General features: G+C 40.8%; 1 protein-coding gene across 1 annotated transcript in view; it reads right to left on the bottom strand.

Annotated features, from left to right (window-relative positions):
• HEATR1 (HEAT repeat containing 1) overlaps positions 1-27,200 on the bottom strand; it is a 184,475-nt gene that overhangs the window by 108,815 nt on the left and 48,460 nt on the right. Inside the window, exons 13-17 of the mRNA XM_053711938.1 lie at positions 22,753-22,848; positions 15,677-15,765; positions 7,520-7,728; positions 4,534-4,652; positions 3,858-4,043 (exon numbers count right to left, since the gene is read on the bottom strand). Of these exons, the coding sequence (XP_053567913.1) occupies positions 3,858-4,043; positions 4,534-4,652; positions 7,520-7,728; positions 15,677-15,765; positions 22,753-22,848 (699 nt within the window). The remainder of the gene's footprint in view (positions 1-3,857; positions 4,044-4,533; positions 4,653-7,519; positions 7,729-15,676; positions 15,766-22,752; positions 22,849-27,200) is intronic.

Genomic DNA, 27,200 nt, shown 5'->3' with positions numbered 1-27,200 from the left:
TGGACTAGAATGTCGTCCAGATAGGACGCCACTGCAGTGTCCCGGAACCGAAGCACCGCCAACCGCTCTCCCAGAGCCCTCGTGAAAACTCTGAGAGCTGTGGCAAGAATGAAAGGCAAAGCCACGAACTGGAAGCGTATGAGAATGGCACATGAAGGTACACGTCCTTTAAATTGACCCTCCTGATCAAGGGAAGAATGGAATGAATAGTTGCCATCTTGAAGGACGGTACCAAAGAAACACTGTTTAGACTCTTGAGATCTAAAAAGTGGTCTGAAGGTTCCCTCTTTTCTGGGAACCACAAACCGATTGGTATAAAAAAAAAAACCAGACCCAGTACCTGTATTGGAAATGGAACAATCATACCCAGGTCTGAGGTGTCTCTTACACAGCATAAGAACGCCTCTCCTTTATCTGATCTGCAGATAATCTTGAAAGCAGAAACCTGCCTCTGGGAGGAAAATTCTTGAACTCTAATTTGAATCCCTGGAACACTATTAAGAAGCAAGTAGCAGTAGCTTGATTCAAACCCCAAACCTTCTGCTTGCAAGATAGTTAAGCTAACCATTATGTTACTAATGCTAGCTTCTGTATTGCCCAGGAATTCTGAGCATCTCAAACCCAAACCTGAGCAAAGACCGAAAGTCTGCCCCCTACAAGATCCGATCCCGGATCAGGGGCATGCCCATCATGCCGTCTTTGATTCAACAGCAAGCTATTTGGATCTTTTTTTTTTCTCTCTAAATTTCAAAGGAGATTATTTTCCTCAAGCCAGATTCCAACAAGGTCTTCCCCTTGTAAAGAATTGCTAAAAGCTTAGACAGAGCATACATCCGTAGAAAAAGGTTTTAACCAAAAGGCTCTGTGATCTGGAACAGAGAAACCTTAAATCTATGCTCCCAGTTTGATAATTTGAAACAAAGAAATTAGCCAATTTGAAAGCTTATATCCTATCCTGGAGTTTATCCAGGGGAGTTTCTGACTTAGTAGTATCAAACAACGCATCAAACCAATATGCCGTCGCACTAGTGACGGTAGAAATGTACACAGCTGGTTGTCTTGGGAACCCTGGTGTACATCCCCTCTCTAATTTTCTGTCCATAGGACCTTTGAACAACCCAACTCTCCTCTAAGGGTATAGTAGTTCTCTTAGCTAAGCTGGAAACTACTCCATCCCGAGTTGACTATGGGAAACATCATATTAAATATAGGAATGCGGTTACTTCCATTCCTTATAACTTACTGGACGCACTAGAAAAGATTACACCATTCGTAATAGTCACTACTGAATCAATCAGCCTAAAGGATTGATTATAATCCTTCTAGAAATGTTGTCTACCTTGTGGTAAAAACATAATGCATGAAATGCAGAGCAACTCCAGGTGGAGTGAGAGGAAGCGCAGGGCACTGCATGTGAGCTTCCACAGACTCTTAAACAGCAAACGCCCTTCAAGGAGTAATTTCAGAAAAAAGTGACATTTTTTATAAAAAATTGGCACATAAAACACGTTACTGTCTCTTTAAACTTTAAAAGTTTATTTCAGAGTGACGAAGCAAGCTAAATTAGCATGCCAATATAGCTGTTTATAGACATCGCCATGACATTAAAAAACCAATGTCTTGTGCAGTAATTCCAGATGGAAATTGCAAGTAACCGCAGAGCACTGCAGGTGACTGTCTCTTTAAAACTTAAAATGAATTTCTTATTTCTGTGTGCAGAAGCAAATAAATTAGTATGTCAACCTTGCTGTTCATAAACATTGCCATGACATGAAAGAAGCAATGTCTTGTGCAGCAATTCCAGATAGGAATTGCAAGGAACCGCAGGGCACTGCATGTGACTGTCTCTTTAAAATTTAAAAGTAATTTCTTATTTCTGTGTGCAGAAACAAGATTGGTATGTCAACATTGGTGTTCATAAACTCAGTTGCTAATAAAGCTCAACCTATAGCAAGTGACACTGGCTCTTTAAAGTTGAAAAATAACATCTTTATTTTCCTAGGACAGTACTGAGGCGTCAAAGCACCTAATAGTGCTGACTAATGCTCCATCTTTTATACAGAAATTCCTTCAAATCTTCCGATAACCGGAAGTAACAGAAAGGAAGAGATAAATATATACGGCGCCATTCTCCACTCCTAGCTTATACTTATAACTAACAGGAGGGAGGAGAGAAAACATTGGCGCCGTTTTGTTACCAACTCCGCCCCTTGTGGGTGTCACGTAATCTCCCGGTCACCCTTGTTTTCTCAGAAAAGGCGCCGGGAGCAAAGTCTAGAACTCACTGAAGTGAGTAAAGCACCATCTCTAAATAAAATATGTAACACCACTGTACCACCGCATTTTCTGAAGCGGAGCGAAAACAGCGCGAAAATACTCTCCGCCCATCATGGGCGTGGCGAAGAAAAAATCTCTCAATCGGCACCTTACAGTTACCAACCCGCCAGGAGAAGTATAATATCAATAATAATAAAAACTCCAGTGACTGTTGAAACGCTGCCCGATAAATCCCAGGGCCTGCTGCTACACTGACTCCTCGCCCAAATGTCCCCTATGTCTAAGGGGAGACTAAACGATAACAATAAGGAGTGTTCCCATGTACAAAGAAATAAAGTGTCTCCTTTATCTTGTCCCATGCAGAAGTAAATAAAGAGTTTCCTCTATGTTTGAGCCTCCTGCAGCCCCAGTGCCTGCTGCAAAGCTGCCCAAATGTCCCCTATGTTTAAGGGGAAACTTATGAAAAAAATAATGAGGCTTATGTATAAAATAAATGAAGTGCCCTCTTTATTTCGGAGACTTAACAATTCCCCCAGAAAAAAAGTCAGCACTTACCTCATTTTCTGCCTGGCAGCAAGGCAGATTCCAGGTTTAAGAGGTCCTATCCCTCCCATGGACCTGAGAATGAAGAGAAAGTCCTGAGTTAAAATCTCTCAAGTTTTCCAGAGACAGGGCAGCATCAAAATATGGGAGGCGCCGTGAGAATTATGTCCCACCAGTTCCCATTGCTCTAAAGCCACCAAAAGCTCTACTGTAGAGACTGATATGGACTACGGCTACACCCTAGAACAAAGCAGCACTCTCTGGCACTACTTTAAAAATAATAAACTCTTGATTGAAGAATCTATACTAACACCTCACTTTACCTCTTCCTATCACTAACGTAGGCAAAGAGAATGACTGGAGTGGGAGGGAAGGGAGGAGCTATTTAACAGCTCTGCTGTGGTGCTCTTTGCCTCCTCCTGCTGACCAGGAGGTAAATATCCCATAAGTAATGAAGATGATCAGTGGACTCTTCGTGTCTTTAAGAAGAAATTATAGTAAATATATAAGATATGATGAAAATAATGGTATCTTTAGAAAGATGGTATAGAATGTGTGGGTACAGTAAATGAGTAAGAGGAAAATTACAGCTAAACACAAACACTGCAGAAATGTAAAAATAGCCCTGGTCCCAAACGGTAAGAAAATTGAAGTGTTGTGGTCACTAAGGGGTTAATACATTTTTCTCATCTTTTTGTGCTGTGGCCCATTAGGGGCAGATATATATGTGATCTTGAATGGATCAGGCAATCACTATGTAGAATGTTTCAGAATCTTTTGAGATGCACTTCAGCCTCACAGGTAAAAGTGGAAAACGCACAATATTTTGAGGGATAAATTACAGGAACAGAGGCAAAATAATTAATAAAAGTTTTTTCCACATTACACATAAATTAAATAATTTTATAATAAATGTACCATTTATTGTAATGGACTTTAAAAGAGTTAGTTCCTGATTTACTGAACGAGTTATTGGTATTACTTTTATTTCTGTCATTTCAATCACTATTTTAAAAACTGAAATCTTGTGCTCCTACCTCTGCTGAAGATTCCATTCTTCTCAGTCTCTTCTCGAGCAGCTGAAATACTCTGACTGCAGCCTGTAGGTCGGAGTCCTGGGACTGACAGCATCCCTGCACTAAGGCATGGCTGACAATGTGACAAGTCACCTTCTGCCTCAAACTATCCGACTCCCTTTCAGCCACGTGAACCAGATCTTCCACCTTCACATGGTGCAAAAAGCTCAAAGTTACGAGATTGAACAATGTAAGCCAATATTTAAATTTGTCATGCATTAAAGGGACATGAAATCCAAATTTTAACTTTCAAGATTCAGATAGAGAATACAAATTGAAAAAGTTTCCAATTTACTTCAAATTTGTTTTCTCATTTTATTGCTTGTTGAAGAGATATCTAGATAGGTAGTGTGAACGTCTGGAGCAATATGACAGGAAATAGTGCTGCCATCTAGTGCTCGTGCTAATGTATAGCATTGTTGCAAAACTGCTGCAGACACGTGCACATGCCTTAACTTACCGTGCTGCTTTTCAAGAAAGGATAACAAGAAAACAAAGAAAATGTAATAATAGAAGTAAATTGGAAAGTTGTTTCAAAGTATATGTTCTATCCGAATCATGAAGGGGGAGAAGAAAAAAAAAAATTATATCTGGCAACTCTGCCAATAAACTAATATAACAAAATGCAATAACATACCATTTTTAATACCAAGGATGAATCAGCAGTAGCCATGTTACTGGACAACAGCTCTATCATTCTGCTGTTAGCTGGGCCGAGCACTGATTTTTTGGATTTTTTTAATACCTCTTCTAGAGCTGTAATATCAAGAAATCAAGATGTATCAATAATAAGCTTGTGATTAGTGTCATAAGTATAATGCATGAAGAGATGTCTTTAACAGCACCAGAATCCACACACTTACAATGTGCGCCAAGCTTGATAAATACAAACAATGTTCTCAATGCAACTGTAATGTTATCTTACGTTTAATATTCCTTTAAAAGGACACTCTGGTCAAATTGAAATGCACATCTTTGAATAGAAACATAACATAATATAATCTCCGCAAAATTGTCCTTCTTAAAAGTTATCACAGTTTTAGTGTTTGTGTTTTTCTTTGTGAAGCATAGCAACATATTCTCAGTGCACCAGCATTTTAAATACTGCAGCTGTTTAGAGAGCCAGTGGGGGGTTGTATCATGTCAGCAATGATGAAAACGGAGTCATTATCAGATAATAAAAGCACCATAGGCTTTCTGAGTAAGTGCTGTGTTTAAAATGCTGGTGCATGGAGCATACTTAAGTACATTCTTGAAATAACTATAGCTTTTACTATAAGCATATTGCTATTACATGTATACAGCAAGAATGCTTCTATCCAAAACTGAAATGCATCCACGTACATTCCAACTTTGGCTAGTATATCTGTTTAAATATAATCAAACAATATACACAACTCCTATTAAAAATAAATAAAACACACATTGCCTCCTAACATTTTTAAATTATATCTAAAAGGGATATGAAACAGTCTGTGAAATAAAATATTTATATTGCAAAGTTTTTTTCTACACCGCATTACTTATTTTTCCTGTAATTTAGCTCTCAATTCCCCTGAGCTTCTATTAAAGGGATACTAAACTCATATTTTTTCTTTAACGGTTCAGATAAAGCATGAGAGTTTAAGCAACTTTCTAATTTACTTGTACTAGCAATTTTTCTTTGTTCTCTTGCTATCTTTATTTGAAAAGAAGGAATGTAAAGCTTAGGAGCCGGACCATTTTTGGTTCAGTACCTGGGTAGCGCTTGCTGATTGGTGGCTAAATGAAGAAAATTTGGTAATATAAGTAAATTGGAAAGATGTTTAAAAATACATGCTCTACATGAACCATGAAAGTTTAACTTAGACTTTAGTGTCCCTTTAACCCCCTAAACGACCGACCAAGTACAGGGTACGTCCTACAAAAAACGGTCATTAACGACCAAGGACGTACCCTGTACGTCGTCAGGGGTTTCAAGCAGTGGAAGCGATCCTGATCGTTTCTAGCCGCTTTCAAGTTATTGCATGCTGCAATAAAAAATTTTAGGCATCCGATGCAGAGGGCCACTCTGTGGCTTTGTCTGCATCGGCCATCGATGGTGCTGATCGTTGGTGGGTGGGAGCCATTGTAGGGAGGCGGGCGGGCATCGATGGTGGATGTTCGTCAGAGGGAGGCGGGATCCTGTGCGCGGGCGCCGGGAGCGCACACGAGCACGCTACACTATGACCCTAAGTGTTAAGCGAATGAGGGGGGAAAATTGCATCTAAGGGATCTGGGAGGTAAGTTATTGAGGGGGGGGGCAGCTACACTACAGAAAAATAGCTTTTATATTTAAAAATAAAATAAAAAATACCAAATTGTATGGCAAACTGGGTACTGGCAGACAGCTGCCAGTACCCAAGATGGCAGACAATAAGGTAGAGGGGGGATCAGGGAGGTTGGAGGCTAAGGGGGGATCCTACACAGCAGAATATATATATATTTTTTAAAAAAAATTGACTTTCTGCCAGAACTTAAGATGGCGGGGACAATTGTGGGGCGAGATAGGGAAGAGAGTTGTTTGGGCGGGATCAGGGGGTGGGATGTGTCAGGTGGGAGGCTGATCTCTACACTAAAGCTAAAATTAACCCTACAAGCTACCTAATTAACCCATTTACTGCTGGGCATAATACAAGTGTGGTGCACAGCGGCATTAAGCGGCCTTCTAATTACCAAAAAGCAACGCCAAAGCCATATATGTCTGCTTTTCTGAACAAAGGGGATCCCAGAGAAGCATTTACAACCATTTGTGCCATAATTGCACAAGCTGTTTGTAAATAATTTCAATGAGAAACCTAAAGTTTGTGAAAAAGTGAACTATTTTTTTTATTTGATCGCATTTGTTGGTGAAATGGTGGCATGAAATATACCAAAATGGGCCTAGATCAGTATTTTGGGTTGTCTACTAAAAAAAATATATATACATGTCAAGGGATATTCAGGATTCATGACAGACAACAGTGTTCCAATGTAACTATCGTTAACACTGAAGAAAAAAATGGTTTGGAAATAGCAAAGTGCTACTTGTACTTATTGCCCTATAACTTGCAAAGAACATGTAAACATTGGTTATTTCTAAACTCAGGACAAAATTTAGAAACTATTTAGCATGGTTGTGTTTGTGTAACAGATTTGTGTAACAGATTTTGGAGGTCAAAGTTAGAAAAAGTGTGTTTTTTTCCATTTTTTCATCATATTTTATAAAAAAAATTATAGTAAATTATAAGATATGATGAAAATAATGGAATCTTTAGAAAGTCCATTTAATGGCGAGAAAAAAACGGTATATAATATGTGTGGGTACAGTAAATGAGTAAGAGGAAAAATTACAGCTAAACACAAACACCGCAGAAATGTAAAAATAGCTCTGGTCCCAAACGGTCAGAAAATTGAAAAGTGCTGTGGTCACTAAGGGGTTAACGTATCTTTTTATGTATTAAGTATCACACATTTAAAACCCTCTGATAATCTCAAGTAGCCTAAAACGTATACACTATGTACTGGTGTGAACATTTACACTTTCACTAGTGAATGATTTACATTTTTAACTTTCCTAAGTATGCGCAATACTTGACAAAACATGGAGGAGTAGCTGCAATTACCTTCTGGCCATCCCTTTAGTAGAGGGTGCAGGTTGCAGACACCACACTTTGCTAGGAACAAAGCCATTTTATGTTCCGCTGAGTCAGGGTTATTGTTGGTAAAAACCATGTATGGAATCAGCGTCATGAAGACTTTAATACAGAGGTCAGGATGCTCTTTTACTGAGGTTCCTTGAATGAGGTCTGCAGCTTCTTCAAGAGCCTTGTACCTTTAAAGAGAGAGCAGTAAATTATATTTTTATGAGGATTATGAATACGAAAAGTTATATATAGTATCAAATTTACTTAGCCCTGTTTGTATTCTTTAAGAGCATACTTAGGTATGCTCAGAAGCAGCAATACACTACTGGGAGACAGCGGAGAGGCCAGAGGTCCCAATAGCGTATTGTTGCTCTAAAACTGACTTTGCAGGAGGTTTAAACACATACGGCTAGATTACGAGTTTTGCGGTAAGGTAAAAAAGCAGCGTTAACAGGTCCTAACGCTGCTTTTTTACGCCCGCTGCTATTACGAGTCTTGCAGGTATAGGTGTACCGCACACTTTTTTTGCCTTACCGCAAACCTACTTACGTAAATTTCGTAAAGCCTTTTTTCTATGGGACTTCATTAGCGCTGGTATTACAAGTTTTTCCTGGGAGGCCAAAAAGTGAGCGGTACAGCAGATTAGGGGTTGATAAGTATAATGTTTAGTGGCGGCGATGTCCGGAGCGGGAGATTAGGGGTTAATAAGTATAATGCAGGTGTCGGCGATGTCGAGGGCAGCAGATTAGGGGTTAATAAGTGTAAGATTAGGGGTGTTTAGACTCAGGGTTTATGTTAGGGTGTTAGGTGTAAACATAAAATGTGTTTCCCCATACGAATCAATGGGGCTGCGTTAAGGAGCTTTACGCTGCTTTTTGGCAGGTGTTAGACTTTTTCTCAGCCGGCTCTCCCCATTGAGGTCTATGGGGAAATCGTGCACGAGCAGGTACAACCAGCTCACCGCTGACTTAAGCAGCGCTGGTATTGGAGTGCGGTATGTAGCACAATTTTGCTCTACGCTCACTTCTTGCCTGTTAACACGGGTTTGTAAAAACCCGTAATACCAGCGCTGCAGGTAAGTGAGCGGTGAGAAAAAAAAACTGCACGTTGGCACAGCTCATAACGCAAGACTCGTAATCTACCCGATAGCTCTCTGCAAGCAACAGTAAATTCATATAATACATTACAGCATTGTCTTCTTTTTTTTCACCCTTATGTTCCTTTAAATTGTAATAACAATAGGAAAATGTGCTGAAATACAGTCATGAAAACACCAACTATTATCTTTTTAACGTACTCATCTCATTTTAAAAGGATAGGAAAGTCAAAAACATAAATTATGCTTACCTGATAATTTTCTTACTTTTGGGAAATAAGAACCTGGCCTCCAGCAGGAGGCAAAGACACGCCAGCCAAAGGCTTAAATACTCCTTGCACTCCCCTCATCCCCCAGTCATTCAGCCGAGGAACAAGAAACACTAGAAGAAATATCAGGTGAAAGGTGCCAGAAGAATAAATAAGGACGCCCCACAAAAAAATTACAGGTGGGGAGCTGTGGACACTTTCCATCAGAAGAAAAGAAAATTATCAGGTAAGCATTCATTACTTTTGGGAAAACAATACCCAAGCTATAGAGGACACTGAATGCCAAGAAGGGAGGGTACAATAGGCGGCCCATTCTGAGGGCACCAGGCCTGAACCCCTACCCAACAAACTTTGAAAGGAAAAGCCCCAAGGACACTGACCCGCAGGTAGTCCAGAAGCCAAGCTAGAGACCGCAAATCGGACTCAACTGAGCCAACAGTCCTCCAGGAGACACCGTCGCCCAACAGTTGGTCCCTTACCACTCCCTCCACACTAATGAAGGGGACACCAGCCTAAACTCCCAAAGGGACAAGGCAAATGAGAACCGAAGGAAACCTAAAAAGGTCCCCACAATCCATAAAAAAGGAAACCTCTAAAGGTGAGCCCAGCTCACAAAGACCCAAATGGGCCCAATAGAGAAAAGGAGGCTAAACAGAACCTGAGATAAGACCAGGCAGAGAGACAGAGAAAGTCTTCTCTCCAACATTATTCAAGCAGTGAAAGACAACTGAAGACAGAGTCCTCAAAGCAACTGAACATAGAATACAAAAGTATCCAATCACAAAAAAATGTGTAAAAGACCCAGACGAAAAACCCTGAGTCAGAACACAGAGTCAACATCAGGACGACACAAAGGATACTTGCTTGTAAGTAGAAGCAGTCAACAAGAGAACAGACTGCAAAAAGCAACCCCCAGACAGAGGGCTTGCTCTAGGCGACCTAAGCCGCCAGACCTACACACAGGTCTCCAAAAGGGGAAAACAGAACCTCAATTGAGGCCCCCCGAGAAGGAGAGGTTACACCCAGAGCCCGAAGGAGGTGTAATCCTGGCCCCTCTGCCTGTAAACCTAGGGAACTAGCAAATATGCCCACCTAGATCCTGAAATGAACAACGTCTCTCAGAACCCACACCCAGCCGGACCAACTCAGCATCAGCAGATCCAAAACAGGGGAACAGAAGAACCCTGAAAACCAGCTCAAGAACGAGCGGAAAAATGGCCACAGCCATCCCCACAGATCACGGGTACAACCCAACTCCTAAAATAGACGAGGCCATAGACCCAAGGGATCTAGCAAAAAGGCCCAACAAAGTCTCAACTTGGAGCCAGCAAGAGTCCAGATGGAACATAACAACCCAGAGAGACACCCCTCTCCGCTAAAGTAACCCACAGTTCCAACCTCCTGAATCCAGGAGAAGCCCCAAGAAAGGGACTACATCTCCATAAGGAGAATAACCCCTTAAGAAAAGAGATGGAGCCAGAAGGGCAACATCTGTCCTCAAGGCACGAAGCCATCGGCTAAAGGAGAGATCAATCCCCAACAAAGATGTCCTTGGAAAGGACCCCCCTAAAAAGGTAGCTTAATAACACAGACCCCCCGTGTAATGGATGCAGCAGAGGCACTGTAAACCCAGTGTAAACCAAGGGTTACACTAGCAAGCTGACCTAGGGAATCCAACCCTAAGGCGCATCAAGCCTAATGAGTAACAGGCACTCAGAAAAACCTGGCCAACCATGATTAAGTCAGGTAGATTGAGTAAAGGACATAGCTCAAGTTCTCAGTACTGGGGAACCCCAAACCAGCCCTTAGGCCTAAGATTCCAGTAACAACCCATAACTGGGTCCACAAGGGAAAACGCAAAGTGAAGCCTCAGGGAGAAAACAGGTAAAGGCACCCAATTGTTCAATCAAACAATACCCGAGAACTGAACACCCCGTCTGACAAAAAAAACAGACACAAGGGATATGAATGCAATATCCAGATGAATCCGGATAACGAGAAAAACTCATAAGTCCCGACCGAAGGAAGGAACCACCCCTTGCAAAAGCCCTACTCTCCAAGGAGCAAGGCGATAGAAGTCCTATTACGACCCTAGACTTCTCAAACAGCCTCAGGACAACAAAGCAAGGTAGAAAAGGCACAAAGCTTTCCCAGCTCCGGGGAGCCCCGAGCTAAGCCCAGTGTCCCCGCAGGGATCAACCATCTCCCGGAGACAACGGAAGAAGACCAAGAAGGTCTTACAACTCAGCTAGACAGTACACGGTCAATGTGCAATAGCTGCAGCTGGTTACCTTAAACAGCTTGCGAGCACACATTCAAGGTGCAAAGAGCTGCAGCTGGTTTCAAACTGCAAACCTTGTGCATGCTAGTCAGCTATACACACTACTAGCTGTTGATGGACCAAGTTCAAAAAGGACAAATCCACAGCCTCAAAAAATAAGGCCAAACTATTCAAACAGCGGTAAGAGGGCTGAAATCATCCATGATTGAAGGCTAAAAGGGCTGAAACAATCCTTCCCGACCTCACGGACCCACAGGTCCTCTTGAATGCTTAGTTGAAACATGTAAAACAAATAACCTGAGCACTCTGCGCCTCGACTGGGCCCGCCAAGCAGAACAGCGCCATGTGTCTGAACAGCCACAAGACAGAGTGAACCCAACAGGTCCAGCCTGCACCCAGGGCACTCACCGGCAAGCTGCACAAATCCTCCCTCGGAGGAGAAGAAAGGAAAACAGACATTTTTAACATAGGACTAGCATGTCCAAAACAACTTCCGAAAAAGTAACAAAAAGAGTATCAATCCCATAAGGTTCCCAAAGGAAACAAACAAAAATAAAAAACATCCTATCGGATAAAAAGAAAATATAAGGCAACCCGGAGGTTAACGCCCAAGCAGACACAGGCCTACCCGCAGGACCAGCCAAACTGAGCCCTGATCTTCCATAAACTGGGAAAGATCTCAATAAAATAACAATCAGGAGATGACGTTATCCCCACATGTCTAATGAGGTGCACCATTAGAATTAGCAGACTGAAAATTCCTGTATCCGATAAGGATAGGGTCATTTAATAATTAAAAAACATGTCTGAGTAATACACGAAGGCGTGCAATTCTGTAACGAAAGGCACAACACTCAGGAACAGTTACACCCGCAGGGAACTGTAGAGGCCCTCCCCAAGGCGGGAGACCCGGGACAATAGGGCACGAGCACAATCGCAAATATACGTCTGGACTCTGCAGACGAATAATCGCCAAAAATATGTGAAAGCAAAAATGTACTGCAACCTCCAGGGGGAACACGCCACCCTGCATGGAGGAATAATCATAAACTGGGTTACCCCCATGTGTAGAAGTATGGAGCGGTAGGGAACTCGCCTCTCAGAGGAAGGGACCCCCAGAGGCAGATGGCTCAGCTGTCCCTTGATTCCACAAGCCCGAGGAACAAGGCGCTGTCATATGGTATACAGAACATAACTGGTTGAAATGTGTCAACGAGGCCAATCCGGATTCGTCACTGGACACAGAATCTGAAATTAAAAAATTCTTAGTATCAGAATCCTCCATAACGGAATCTGAAATTTGAACAGTCTCAGCATCAGAATCCTCCATAACTGGATAAAGGATATGCAACTATGGACTAAAGAATTAAAATTAAACGGCACCTGACACCCACAATGGCTGGGGCACTCATCACCACCTCCTATGAACCAGACCCCTGCGGACTAGAATTTCTCCTTCACCACACGGTCAGGAATGCAGAAATGGAAGATGGAAAATGATCACGCCCAGCCACAAGGTGAACAATACAGTCCAAAAAAGCGCTCCTAAACATAAGGTCGCATCACTTCCAGAGGGCTTAATGTTCCAAACCATGAGCCCAATTAACACCACACACAAGCAGGTTGAATCACATAAACATGATTAAAAAACCCACTGTTCAATAACCCCCCTCAGGAGATATTAAGCCTTGATTCCAAGATACTAAAGGAGACTCACTGAGACCCTTATGTTAAGTTAGACCCGCAAGGTGGTAGCCTCTCGGGAAAACATCTGAATTACAGTACATTCACGTAGAAAGTAAAATGAAACAATCTTATCGGAATCAACGCCGTGGAACAGGAACACGGCCCTTCAAGTGTGACGGATAGTAGCATCGCCTCCGCCATGGACTTGAGAGAAGAAAGCAGGCAGCGGAGCGAAGTTCAACAACGCCGATTGCTTGAGGAGCTGTTAACATGAGTCGGGATGGTTTTGCAGAAAGACTCTCCCTGCATCTCCGGACTCTAACTTTTATCCAAGCCATCACTGAGAGACTGATATGACTACTTAAAAACTCCTATCCCATGTCGAAGAGTACTACCCTCCATAAGAGACAAAATAAATTCTGACACTTCTCTGCCAACCTCCTGGGATGAAAGGCAAAGAATGACTGGGGGATGAGGGGAGTGGGAGGAGTATTTAAGCCTTTGGCTGGGGTGTCTTTGCCTCCTTCTGGTGGCCAGGTTCTTATTTCCCAAAAGTAATGAATGCAGCTGTGGACACTCTCCATTTAAGAAGAAAATAAAACTTGCATGATTAAGATAGGGCATGTCATTTTAAACAACTTTCCAAGTTAATTTTAAGATAATAGAAGTAAATTACAGCAAAGTTGTTTAAAATTGTATTCTCTATCTGAATCATGAAAGAAAAATTTGGGGTTTCGTGTTCCTTTAAGTTTAAACCTTGTATTTTGTGTAGAGCAGTTTATTTAGGAATATTTCACTAAATTTTAATTTTTATTGGTATTTTAGGCTGTCATCAAGATTACAAGTTGTGCGCTAAACCCGGTGCTTAAATAACGCTAAAGATTTAGCGGGATCGCCCTTTCCATAGCGCTGACATTGCAAGTTATTTCTTAGGTATGAAGGGATTCTTTATTTTAATGGGCACTAAAGAGCTGATTGCCCTTTTAAGGGCAATGCCCATACAAATGCCCCATTAGAGGCAAAGGGTAGCTTAGCTTTTTTTAGAGTTAGTTTTTTTTTTTTTTTTGGGGGGGGGGGTTGTTGGGTGGTGGGGGTTTACTGTTAGGGGGGACTTTGTAATTTTTTTAGGTAAAAGAGCCAATTGCTTCAGGACAATGCCCTACAAAAGGCCCTTTTAAGGGCTATTGGTAGTTTATTGTAAGATTAGGGGTGTTTTTAATTTGGGGTGGCTTTTTGTTTTTATAGGGCTGTTAGAATAGGTTTCATTTTTATTATTTTGTATAATTTTGTTTATTATTTTTTGTAATGTTAGATTTTTTTTTAATTTTTCGTAAATTTAGTGTTTTTTTTGTAATGTTACTTTTTTATTTTTCGTAGTGTTAGGATTGGTAACTTAGTTTTTTTATTTTTCGTTTATTTTCTTTTTTTTTTTTTTAAATAGTTAAAATATAACTATGTTAATTTTTTTTATAGTTTAATCCTTTTTTATGTCACAGGTAAGTTTTTAATTTATTTTAAGATAGTTATATTGTAACATTCATTTAAAGTTAGAGGGTGTTAGAATTAAGGGTTAATAGTTTAATTTAGTGTTGGCGGTGTGGGGGTTAATACCGTTGATAAAGTATGTGTGATGCAGATGGGTAGCGGTTTAGGGGTTAATAGGTAATTTATGGGTGTTGGTGTACTGTGTAACATTTTTTTTAGGTTTGTGAAACATTTTTGTTTTGCAAAATCCATAACTACTGATTTTTGATTGAGGAATGGATCGTTACGGTATAAGGTATTATGCTAGCGTAATAGCCTGACCGAACAACTTGTAATATGGGAGACCTGAAAATTCCACACTCTAAAGTAATTTTATGAGTCCGGAATGGAGAGTAGCTAAAACGCTAGTGGTATAGCCGCGACTTGTAACACGGGAGACCTGCCATTCCGCGCGCATGGACCAATTTTTTAGCGATATAGCCGTACCGCAAAACTTGTAATTTTGCCCAATGTTAGTGAAAGAGTTGGACAAAAATGTACCATGTTAGTGTATAGCTGCTCTCAACATATCCTCTAAGTATTTAAGTATCATGTCCGCCCTGCGCATTCTTGCAGGGTTGCCTGAAAATACAGACCTCTTTAAAAAAATGTTAATAAGAATGAAAATCCATTAAAATTCGGTAATCAAATGTTATTTCCGGTTTTTGAATGTTCATAATTAGATTGAATTAGATTGAATTAGATTGAATATCCACATTTGAAATTTTGAATCTAACATTCGATTTAACAAATACTATTCAGAAGTTCAATAGTTCATGTGATTTAGTAAATTGATACATAATAGATATAAATAGATCAATTCAAATGTTTCTATTTCAAATATTACATTTAAAGAAAGCATTTGAAATATTATTACAAGTATATCTATTCAAATTTTTCGAATTTGAATATTGCATAATTTGAATCAAATATTACATTTAAAGAAAGCATTAGAAATACTATTACATTAAACAAATGTTAGAATGTTGTACAAACATTCGAAGCAAACTAATGTGTTAAAATTCCTTTACATTTTTCGAATGTTCCAAACATTCGTCCATCCCTAGTAGTTAGAGGTAGAGGTTGATACAAAAGATGAGGGGTTCTACACGCCAGCTATTCTGGGCTCCGAATAAAAACAGTTCTTTTTATTAAAGTGCTCCACAAATTCTTTTTTTTATTATTATTATTATGCTTTATTACACATTTTTATTTTTGAGTTTTAAAATCTTTTTTTTTTTTTTTCTTTACAGTTATGCCTTTCAGGCAAAATAGCATACCATTGAGCACCCTGCGAGAAGTCCACTCGATCAAACAAAGCTAGGAGGTTTGTGACCACAACGTCCGTGCTGAAATGCGACTTGTATATCTGGTGTTAAAAAAAAAAGATACTTAGTAATGTAAATAATGTAAATGTAATTTCGTTAAAAAAATTGTTACGCCTATCACAGTGTTAAGCAATCCTCTTAAAAAACAAACTAAAGACATCAGATAGGAGAACGTGACACGTAACTGTTAAGAGTTCTGGGAAGATTAAAAATCGACTGGAAGTCATTTAATAAAGAAACTAAATATGTTTCCCCACTGCTTTATTAATTAGGTTATAAAATACAGTCTGTATAACAAAGACCAGCTCTTTCTGCTGTTCACAAACATAAATTGAGTTATCTATAATGCAATGTACAGTAATGATTCCAGACAAAATTACAGGCATATTTTTATTTTGAAAGATGTGATCTATTTTTAAAGAATACAAATGAACATAAATGAGCAATGCTTCTTGTTTTGTTATCCAGCATCACTAACAAGAGTAGAAGGAATGCATACAGGATGCAAATTACTGAGCAAGTAACTATGCTATTTGTCACTCTATCCTTATAAATCCTGAATAAGGAAGTTACATATGGGCTGTGTCAAAAAGACCGGAGTGAATATTTATGCAGTAAACATTAAATATGTCCAACGTCTTGTAACTTTTTTTTTTTTTTGGGGGGGGGGGTTAAATACTACAGGAAGCAAAACAATTTATGTATTGGTTTAAAGGGACGTGAAAGTCAAACATTTTCTTTCATGATTCAGAGCGAGCTTACAATTTTAAACAGCTTTCAAATGTATTTCTATTATCTAATTTGCTTTGTTCACTTGGTATCCTTTGTTGAAAAGTATACCTAGGAAGATATATATACCTCTTATCATTGGCTTACTGATGTCTTCAGCTAGCTCCCAGTGCTGCATTGCCACTTTTTTTTTTATTCATGAGAAAAAAGCAAATTTAATAAATGTAAATTGGAAAGTTGTTTAAAAAACAGAATTTATGTTTACCTGATAAATTACTTTCTCCAACGGTGTGTCCGGTCCACGGCGTCATCCTTACTTGTGGGATATTCTCTTCCCCAACAGGAAATGGCAAAGAGCCCAGCAAAGCTGGTCACATGATCCCTCCTAGGCTCCGCCTTCCCCAGTCATTCGACCGACGTAAAGGAGGAAAATTTGCATAGGAGAAATCATATGATACCGTGGTGACTGTAGTTAAAGAAAATAAATTATCAGACCTGATTAAAAAACCAGGGCGGGCCGTGGACCGGACACACCGTTGGAGAAAGTAATTTATCAGGTAAACATAATTTCTGTTTTCTCCAACATAGGTGTGTCCGGTCCACGGCGTCATCCTTACTTGTGGGAACCAATACCAAAGCTTTAGGACACGGATGAAGGGAGGGAGCAAATCAGGTCACCTAGATGGAAGGCACCACGGCTTGCAAAACATTTCTCCCAAAAATAGCCTCAGAAGAAGCAAAAGTATCAAATTTGTAAAATTTAGTAAAAGTGTGCAGTGAAGACCAAGTCGCTGCCTTACATATCTGATCAACAGAAGCCTCGTTCTTGAAGGCCCATGTGGAAGCCACAGCCCTAGTGGAATGAGCTGTGATTCTTTCAGGAGGCTGCCGTCCGGCAGTCTCGTAAGCCAATCTGATGATGCTTTTAATCCAAAAAGAGAGAGAGGTAGAAGTTGCTTTTTGACCTCTCCTTTTACCAGAATAAACAACAAACAAAGAAGATGTTTGTCTAAAATCCTTTGTAGCATCTAAATAGAATTTTAGAGCACGAACTACATCCAAATTGTGCAACAAGCGTTCCTTCTTTGAAATTGGATTCGGACACAAAGAAGGCACGACTATCTCCTGGTTAATGTTTTTGTTAGAAACAACTTTCGGAAGAAAACCAGGTTTAGTACGTAAAACCACCTTATCTGCATGGAACACCAGATAAGGAGGAGAACACTGCAGAGCAGATAATTCTGAAACTCTTCTAGCAGAAGAAATTGCAACCAAAAACAAAACTTTCCAAGATAATAACTTAATATCAACGGAATGTAAGGGTTCAAACGGAACCCCCTGAAGAACTGAAAGAACTAAATTGAGACTCCAAGGAGGAGTCAAAGGTTTGTAAACAGGCTTGATTCTAACCAGAGCCTGAACAAAGGCTTGAACATCTGGCACAGCTGCCAGCTTTCTGTGAAGTAACACAGACAAGGCAGAAATCTGTCCCTTCAAAGAACTTGCAGATAATCCTTTCTCCAAACCTTCTTGAAGAAAGGATAGAATCTTAGGAATTTTTACCTTGTCCCAAGGGAATCCTTTAGATTCACACCAACAGATATATTTTTTCCATATTTTGTGGTAGATTTTTCTAGTTACAGGCTTTCTGGCCTGAACAAGAGTATCAATGACAGAATCTGAGAACCCTCGCTTTGATAAGATCAAGCGTTCAATCTCCAAGCAGTCAGTTGGAGTGAGACCAGATTCGGATGTTCGAACGGACCTTGAACAAGAAGGTCTCGTCTCAAAGGTAGCTTCCATGGTGGAGCCGATGACATATTCACCAGGTCTGCATACCAAGTTCTGCGTGGCCACGCAGGAGCTATCAAGATCACCGATGCCCTCTCCTGATTGATCCTGGCTACCAGCCTGGGGATGAGAGGAAACGGCGGGAATACATAAGCTAGTTTGAAGGTCCAAGGTGCTACTAGTGCATCTACTAGAGTCGCCTTGGGATCCCTGGATCTGGACCCGTAGCAAGGAACCTTGAAGTTCTGACGAGAGGCCATCAGATCCATGTCTGGAATGCCCCACAATTGAGTAATTTGGGCAAAGATTTCCGGATGGAGTTCCCACTCCCCCGGATGAAATGTCTGACGACTCAGAAAATCCGCTTCCCAATTTTCCACTCCTGGGATGTGGATTGCAGACAAGTGGCAGGAGTGAGTCTCCGCCCATTGAATGATTTTGGTCACTTCTTCCATCGCCAGGGAACTCCTTGTTCCCCCCTGATGGTTGATGTACGCAACAGTCGTCATGTTGTCTGATTGAAACCGTATGAACTTGGCCTTTGCAAGCTGAGGCCAAGCCTTGAGAGCATTGAATATCGCTCTCAGTTCCAGAATATTTATCGGGAGAAGAGATTCTTCCCGAGACCAAAGACCCTGAGCTTTCAGGGGTCCCCAGACCGCGCCCCAGCCCACCAGACTGGCGTCGGTCGTGACAATGACCCACTCTGGTCTGCGGAAGCTCATCCCCTGTGACAGGTTGTCCAGGGACAGCCACCAACGGAGTGAATCTCTGGTCCTCTGATCTACTTGTATCGTCGGAGACAAGTCTGTATAGTCCCCATTCCACTGACTGAGCATGCACAGTTGTAATGGTCTTAGATGAATTCGCGCAAAAGGAACTATGTCCATTGCCGCTACCATCAAACCTATTACTTCCATGCACTGCGCTATGGAAGGAAGAGGAACAGAATGAAGTATTTGACAAGAGTTTAGAAGTTTTGATTTTCTGGCCTCTGTCAGAAAAATCCTCATTTCTAAGGAGTCTATTATTGTTCCCAAGAAGGGAACCCTTGTTGACGGAGATAGCGAACTTTTTTCTACGTTCACTTTTCACCCGTGAGATCTGAGAAAGGCCAGGACAATGTCCGTGTGAGCCTTTGCTTGTGGAAGGGACGACGCTTGAATCAGAATGTCGTCCAAGTAAGGTACTACTGCAATGCCCCTTGGTCTTAGCGCCGCTAGAAGGGACCCTAGTACCTTTGTGAAAATTCTTGGAGCAGTGGCTAATCCGAATGGAAGTGCCACAAACTGGTAATGCTTGTCCAGGAATGCGAACCTTAGGAACCGATGATGTTCCTTGTGGATAGGAATATGTAGATACGCATCCTTTAAATCCACCGTGGTCATGAATTGACCTTCCTGGATGGAAGGAAGAATTGTTCGAATGGTTTCCATTTTGAACGATGGAACCTTGAGAAACTTGTTTAGGATCTTGAGATCTAAGATTGGTCTGAATGTTCCCTCTTTTTTGGGAACTACGAACAGATTGGAGTAGAACCCCATCCCTTGTTCTCCTAATGGAACAGGATGAATCACTCCCATTTTTAACAGGTCTTCTACACAATGTAAGAATGCCTGTTTTTTTATGTGGTCTGAAGACAATTGAGACCTGTGGAACCTCCCCCTTGGGGGAAGCCCCTTGAATTCCAGAAGATAACCTTGGGAGACTATTTCTAGTGCCCAAGGATCCAGAACATCTCTTGCCCAAGCCTGAGCGAAGAGAGAGAGTCTGCCCCCCACCAGATCCGGTCCCGGATCGGGGGCCAACATCTCATGCTGTCTTGGTAGCAGTGGCAGGTTTCTTGGCCTGCTTTCCTTTGTTCCAGCCTTGCATTGGCCTCCAGGCTGGCTTGGCTTGAGAAGTATTACCCTCTTGCTTAGAGGACGTAGCACTTGGGGCTGGTCCGTTTCTGCGAAAGGGACGAAAATTAGGTTTATTTTTGGCTTTGAAAGACCTATCCTGAGGAAGGGCGTGGCCCTTGCCCCCAGTGATATCAGAGATAATCTCTTTCAAGTCAGGGCCAAACAGCGTTTTCCCCTTGAAAGGAATGTTAAGCAATTTGTTCTTGGAAGACGCATCCGCTGACCAAGATTTTAGCCAAAGCGCTCTGCGCGCCACAATAGCAAAACCAGAATTTTTCGCCGCTAACCTAGCCAATTGCAAAGTGGCGTCTAGGGTGAAAGAATTAGCCAATTTGAGAGCATGAATTCTGTCCATAATCTCCTCATAAGAAGAAGAATTATTATTGAGCGCCTTTTCTAGTTCATCGAACCAGAAACACGCTGCTGTAGTGACAGGAACAATGCATGAAATTGGTTGTAGAAGGAAACCTTGCTGAACAAACATCTTTTTAAGCAAACCTTCTAATTTTTTATCCATAGGATCTTTGAAAGCACAACTATCTTCTATGGGTATAGTGGTGCGTTTGTTTAGAGTAGAAACCGCCCCCTCGACCTTGGGGACTGTCTGCCATAAGTCCTTTCTGGGGTCGACTATAGGAAACAATTTTTTAAATATGGAGGGAAAGACGAAAGGTATACCGGGCCTTTCCCATTCTTTATTTACAATGTCCGCCACCCGCTTGGGTATAGGAAAAGCTTCGGGGGGCCCCGGGACCTCTAGGAACTTGTCCATTTTACATAATTTCTCTGGAATGACCAAATTCTCACAATCATCCAGAGTAGATAACACCTACTTAAGCAGAGCGCGGAGATGTTCCAATTTAAATTTAAATGTAATCACATCAGGTTCAGCTTGTTGAGAAATTTTCCCTGAATCTGAAATTTCTCCCTCAGACAAAACCTCCCTGGCCCCCTCAGACTGGTGTAGGGGCACTTCAGAACCAATATCATCAGCGTCCTCATGCTCTTCAGTATTTTCTAAAACAGAGCAGTCGCGCTTTCGCTGATAAGTGGGCATTTTGGCTAAAATGTTTTTGATAGAATTATCCATTACAGCCGTTAATTGTTGCATAGTAAGGAGTATTGGCGCACTAGATGTACTAGGGGCCTCCTGTGTGGGCAAGACTGGTGTAGACGAAGGAGGGGATGATGCAGTACCATGCTTACTCCCCTCACTTGAGGAATCATCTTGGGCATCATTTTCTCTAAATTTTGTGTCACATAAATCACATCTATTTAAATGAGAAGGAACCTTGGCTTCCCCACATACAGAACACAGTCTATCTGGTAGTTCAGACATGTTAAACAGGCATAAACTTGATAACAAAGTACAAAAAACGTTTTAAAATAAAACCGTTACTGTCACTTTAAATTTTAAACTGAACACACTTTATTACTGCAAATGTGAAAAAGTATGAAGGAATTGTTCAAATAACGGAACCGGAGCCGTTTTTATATTTAACCCCTTTACAGTCCCTGGTATCTGCTTTGCTGAGACCCAACCAAGCCCAAAGGGGAATACGATACCAAATGACGCCTTCAGAAAGTCTTTTCTATGTATCAGAGCTCCTCACACATGCATCTGCATGTCATGCTTCCCAAAAACAAGTGCGCAATAGAGGCGCGAAAATGAGACTCTGCCTATGATTAGGGAAAGCCCCTAGAGAATAAGGTGTCCAATACAGTGCCTGCCGGTTATTTTACATAGTTCCCAAGATTAAAATAATTCCTCAAGGCTATGGGGTATAAAATATGCTTATATATAAATCGTTTTAGCCCAGAAAATGTCTACAGTCTTAAAAGCCCTTGTGAAGCCCTTTTTTTCTTTATGTAATAAAAATGGCTTACCGGATCCCATAGGGAAAATGACAGCTTCCAGCATTACATCGTCTTGTTAGAAATGTGTCATACCTCAAGCAGCAAAAGTCTGCTCACTGTTTCCCCCAACTGAAGTTAATTCCTCTCAACAGTCCTGTGTGGAAACAGCCATCGATTTTAGTAACGGTTGCTAAAATCATTTTCCTCTTACAAACAGAAATCTTCATCTCTTTTCTGTTTCAGAGTAAATAGTACATACCAGCACTATTTTAAAATAACAAACTCTTGATTGAATAATAAAAACTACAGTTAAACACCAAAAAACTCTAAGCCATCTCCATGGAGATGTTGCCTGTACAACGGCAAAGAGAATGACTGGGGAAGGCGGAGCCTAGGAGGGATCATGTGACCAGCTTTGCTGGGCTCTTTGCCATTTCCTGTTGGGGAAGAGAATATCCCACAAGTAAGGATGACGCCGTGGACCGGACACACCTATGTTGGAGAAATATATTATATGTTCTATCTGAACCATGAAAGAATAAATGTGGGTTTCATGTTCTTTTAACTTGCTAAATTAATCTCCCAGTAATTTTTTTAGTCACAAAAGTTGGCTGAGTTTCACATTCAAATTATGCATTTTTTTTTTATAATCCACATAAAAGTGCAAAACAATGTCAGATGTACTTCCGAATATAAAAGGGCATGGAGTCACTGTTATTCTCTTACTGAAAATTATACAAAGCTCACCTTGAATGCACTCAGAGCAGAAAGGACCACTTCAAGATTGTCATCCACTAGACGGCCTAAAATGGCTTCCTGTATAAACGCTTCATCAAAACCAGCCTGCATGAAACCAAACAAACAATATATCACTAAATATTGACTTGTTACTTTGTTGAAGTGTCTAAAATAATTTCCTTATATCATCAATAAATCAACAATGGATTAAAGGGGAATTAAATCTTTATAATGTATATGAACAGTATATAAGCACTGTATTATAAAATACTGCATGTAGTGTTTGCTATAAAAGAGCAGTTTAGAGATACACCACTTGAAATTCTTCACACATGATTATTTGCTGTGGTCAATTAGAAACCATCTGTAAAAGAGCCCTAGCAATGTCACACCGACAGCACCATATTTAAAGGGACATTATACTCATTTTTTCTTTGCATAAATTTTTAGTAGATGATCTATTTATATAGCTCATAAAGTTGTTTTTTTTTTAAATGTATAGTTTTGCTTATTTTTAAATATCATTGCTCTGATTTTCAGACTCCTAACCAAGCCCCAAAGTTTTATGTGAATACTGTCAGCTACCTTCTCCAGCTTGCTCCTGTTTGTGTAAAGGGTCTTTTCATATGCAAAAGAAGGGGGAGGGGGGGGGAGTGTCTTATTTCCCACTTGCAGTGGGCTTTCCAGCTGCCTTTTCAACAGAGCTAAACTAAGAACTTCTAAGTAAGTTTTTAAACAGTTTTATACTGGATTTTTATATCAGTATCTGTGCATCTTATTCTTTATAGTAGTGTCTATTACATGCAGTTATATGAAAATGAGTGTATACTGTCCCTTTAAGTATGTTACATGCTCACTATCTTTTCGGGGTGGGGGGGGGGAGAAGAAAAAAATATTTAAAAGTAAATTATAGCTAAAATCCCTTTTTTTCCCAGCTATACTTAAAGGGCAATAAAAGCCAAAATTGTAATCCACATGAACGTATATCAGTTTTAAATAGAATTTTTTTTGTCAAAAACACATTAGCAAAAATTCTTCACCAGCATTTTCAACACGTCACTTGCTCAGATAGCCTAATGCGCTTGTGCCATCTGGACTCAATTTGTTAATTGCTGACATGATACAAGACCCACTGGTGCACAGAGAATATGTAGCTATACTTCACATGCACAGAAATATGTTAACAATAAAACAGTGATGACTTTTACTAGAAGCATTTTTGCAAATACATTTATATTGCAAATATGTTTCTATTCAAAGACATAATTCATCTATGTGCATTTAAAATTTTACCCGGAATGTCCCTTTAACCCCTTAACGACCGACGACGTATGCCATACGTCCTCAAAAAAAAAGCACTTAACGACCGAGGACGTATGGCATACGTCGTCGGTTTAACAGAGCACTGGAAGCGATCGAAATCGCTTCCAGCTGCTCTAACAGTATTGCAGGCATGCCTTGATGTCTAGGCATCCTACAATACTGTTCCCGAGTGCCGGGACCGGATTGATCACTCCCCCACGAGTGATCACTTCCGGTTTCGCTCCACGTGGAGCCCGGCAGTGTTTCAGAGCATCGGAAGCGATCGGACACGCTTCCGATGCTCTGCTTGTTTGCTAAGTGCCTCGGTGGGTCGAGGCACTTAGTTGGTTATTAAATAAAAGTAATAGTTAAGAAAAAAAAACGGATAAATAAAAAAAAAGCCCAAATAGCCCCCCCCCTTCACTAGGCATCCAAGATGGCGATGCCCAGTGCATCATGGGGCCTCTGGGGGTGTCCCTAGCCTGCATCATCATAGGGGCAAGCTAGGGTCACCCAATCTGAGCCTCCCACCCTAAAAAAAAAAATAATAATAAAATACCCCATTTGTCTGATCATGTCAATATTTGTAAATATTGACTATGATCAGTGTGGATCTCCCTCCCTCTCCTCACTTGCCATTTTGTTGGAGAGAGAGAGAGACCTGTATTTAGCAGAGAGAGAGATTTATTTATTTTATTTGTTAAAAAATATAGAACCAAAGGCTCTTTTCAGAGCCATTAACCAATAGCTTGCCAGTGATCACTATATATCACTGGCAGTAACATAGGTGCACTTTTTTTTTGCTGCATTTTGCTGTCTGTGCATTTTTTTAGGGGTTAATTTTGTTGTAATTTTTTAAAAACCCAAAGGCTCTTTTCAGAAACATTTAGTTAATTTAATTTAATTTTCAGAGCCATTAACCCCTAGCTTGCCAGTGATCACTATATATCACTGGCAGTAGCATAGGTGCACTTTTTTTTTGCTGCATTTTGCTGTCTGTGCATTTTTTTAGGGGTTAATTTTGTTGTTGTAATTTTTTAAAAACCCAAAGGCTCTTTTCAGAAACATTTAGTTAATTTAATTTTCAGAGCCATTAACCCCTAGCTTGCCAGTGATCGCTATAAATCACTGGCAGTTGCATAGCTGTACTTTTTTGCTGTCTGTGCATTTTTTTAGGGGTTAATTTTGTTGTTGTAATTTTTTAAAAACCCAAAGGCTCTTTTCAGAAACATTTAGTTAATTTATTTTAATTTTCAGAGCCATTAACCCCTAGCTTGCCAGTGATCGCTATAAATCACTGGCAGTTGCATAGCTGTACTTTTTTGCTGTCTGTGCATTTTTTTAGGGGTTAATTTTGTTGTAATTTTTTAAAAACCCAAAGGCTCTTTTCAGAAACATTTAGTTAATTTAATTTAATTTTCAGAGCCATTAACCCCTAGCTTGCCAGTGATCGCTATAAATCACTGGCAGTAGCATAGCTGTACTTTTTTGCTAGTTAATTTAGTTAATTAATTTAGTTAATTTAATTTAATTTTCAGAGCCATTAACCCCTAGCTTGCCAGTGATCGCTATAAATCACTGGCAGTTGCATAGCTGTACTTTTTTGCTGTCTGTGCATTTTTTTTAGGGGTTAATTTTGTTGTTGTAATTTTTTAAAAACCCAAAGGCTCTTTTCAGAAACATTTAGTTAATTTAATTTAATTTTCAGAGCCATTAACCTCTAGCTTGCCAGTGATCGCTATAAATCACTGGCAGTAGCATAGCTGTACTTTTTTGCTAGTTAATTTAGTTAATTAATTTAGTTAATTTAATTTTTTTTAGTAATTGTTTTCTGTGACAGATACAAAAATGTCACAGAAAAGATATAGTGCTGAGGAGGCGTATGCCATCCTTGCGTCAGAGTCAGATGCCTCTATTTCTGACTCAGACCCCAATTTTGACCCTGCCATGTGCTCAGATACATCACTAGATGCAGTCTCAACTGATAGTGATGTATCTGTGGCTGCTAGCCCCCCTGCCAGCCCCCCTGCCAGAAGGAGGCGTGTTGCTGCCATTGCTGCTGAAGAGTGGGTAACGCCTCATCTCCAGAGGCCAGATATCCCACCCTTCACAGCAAATGCTGGCATATAGATGTGGCAGGTTTTAGCCCCCAGCAGTTTCTGGAAGTGTTTCTGGGCGATGATATATTGGGGAACATTGTCGCCCAAACTAATTTATATGCCCATCAGTTCCGTGCTGCAAAGCCTGGAACATATTTGGCAAAGCAGCAATGGGCCCCCATCAATGTGCCAGAATTCAAAAAATTCTGGGCATTGACTATGCTGATGGGCATCATAAAGAAACCCTCCATTCGCTCCTACTGGAGTACTAGCCCCATCTGCTCTACCCCCATTTTCTCCCAGACTATGTCGAGGAAGAGGTATGAAATGATTCTGCATTTCATGCACTTCAGCGACAACAGCCTGTGCCCCCCTAGGGAGCATCCCCAATTTGACAGGCTGTATAAAATCCGCCCCCTGATAACCCACTTTTCTGCCAGGTTTGCAGAGGCTTATACACCTGGAAGGAATATATGCGTTGATGAATCCCTAATGAAGTATAAGGGAAGGCTGGGATTCAAGCAGTATATTCCTTCCAAACGCTCCAGATATGGGGTAAAGGTGTATAAGCTCTGTGACAGCGAGACTGGGTATACTCAGGCCTTCCGGGTGTATGAGGGAAAGGATAGCCACCTTGACCCTCCAGGTTGCCCAGAACATATGGGAACCACTGGCAAGATTGTCTGGGACCTGATATTACCCCTAATGAACAAAGGGTATCACTTGTACTTAGACAATTTTTATACAAGTGTCCTTTTGTTCAAGCTACTGTATTGCTTTGATACAGTAGCTTGCGGTACAATTAAAAAGAACCGCGCAGGTTTCCCAGGACAGCTTGTACGCACCCGGCTACGAAGGGGGGAGACCTCAGCTCTGCGCCAAGAGGAGCTGTTGGCACTGAAGTACAGAGACAAGAAGGATGTATACCTTCTTACCACCATCCACACAGAGAGGACGGTGGCGGTTTCTGTACGTGGCAGAGCTGAGATCATAAGGAAGCCAGTGTGCATCAAGTCTTATAACCGGCATATGGGTGGGGTTGATCTGGCTGATCAG

The sequence above is a fragment of the Bombina bombina genome, chromosome 4 (assembly GCF_027579735.1).
Source record: "Bombina bombina isolate aBomBom1 chromosome 4, aBomBom1.pri, whole genome shotgun sequence".
Taxonomy (NCBI): domain Eukaryota; kingdom Metazoa; phylum Chordata; class Amphibia; order Anura; family Bombinatoridae; genus Bombina; species Bombina bombina.
Note: the sequence above shows the minus strand (reverse complement) of the source record. Positions and strands in the feature narration are given on the sequence as shown.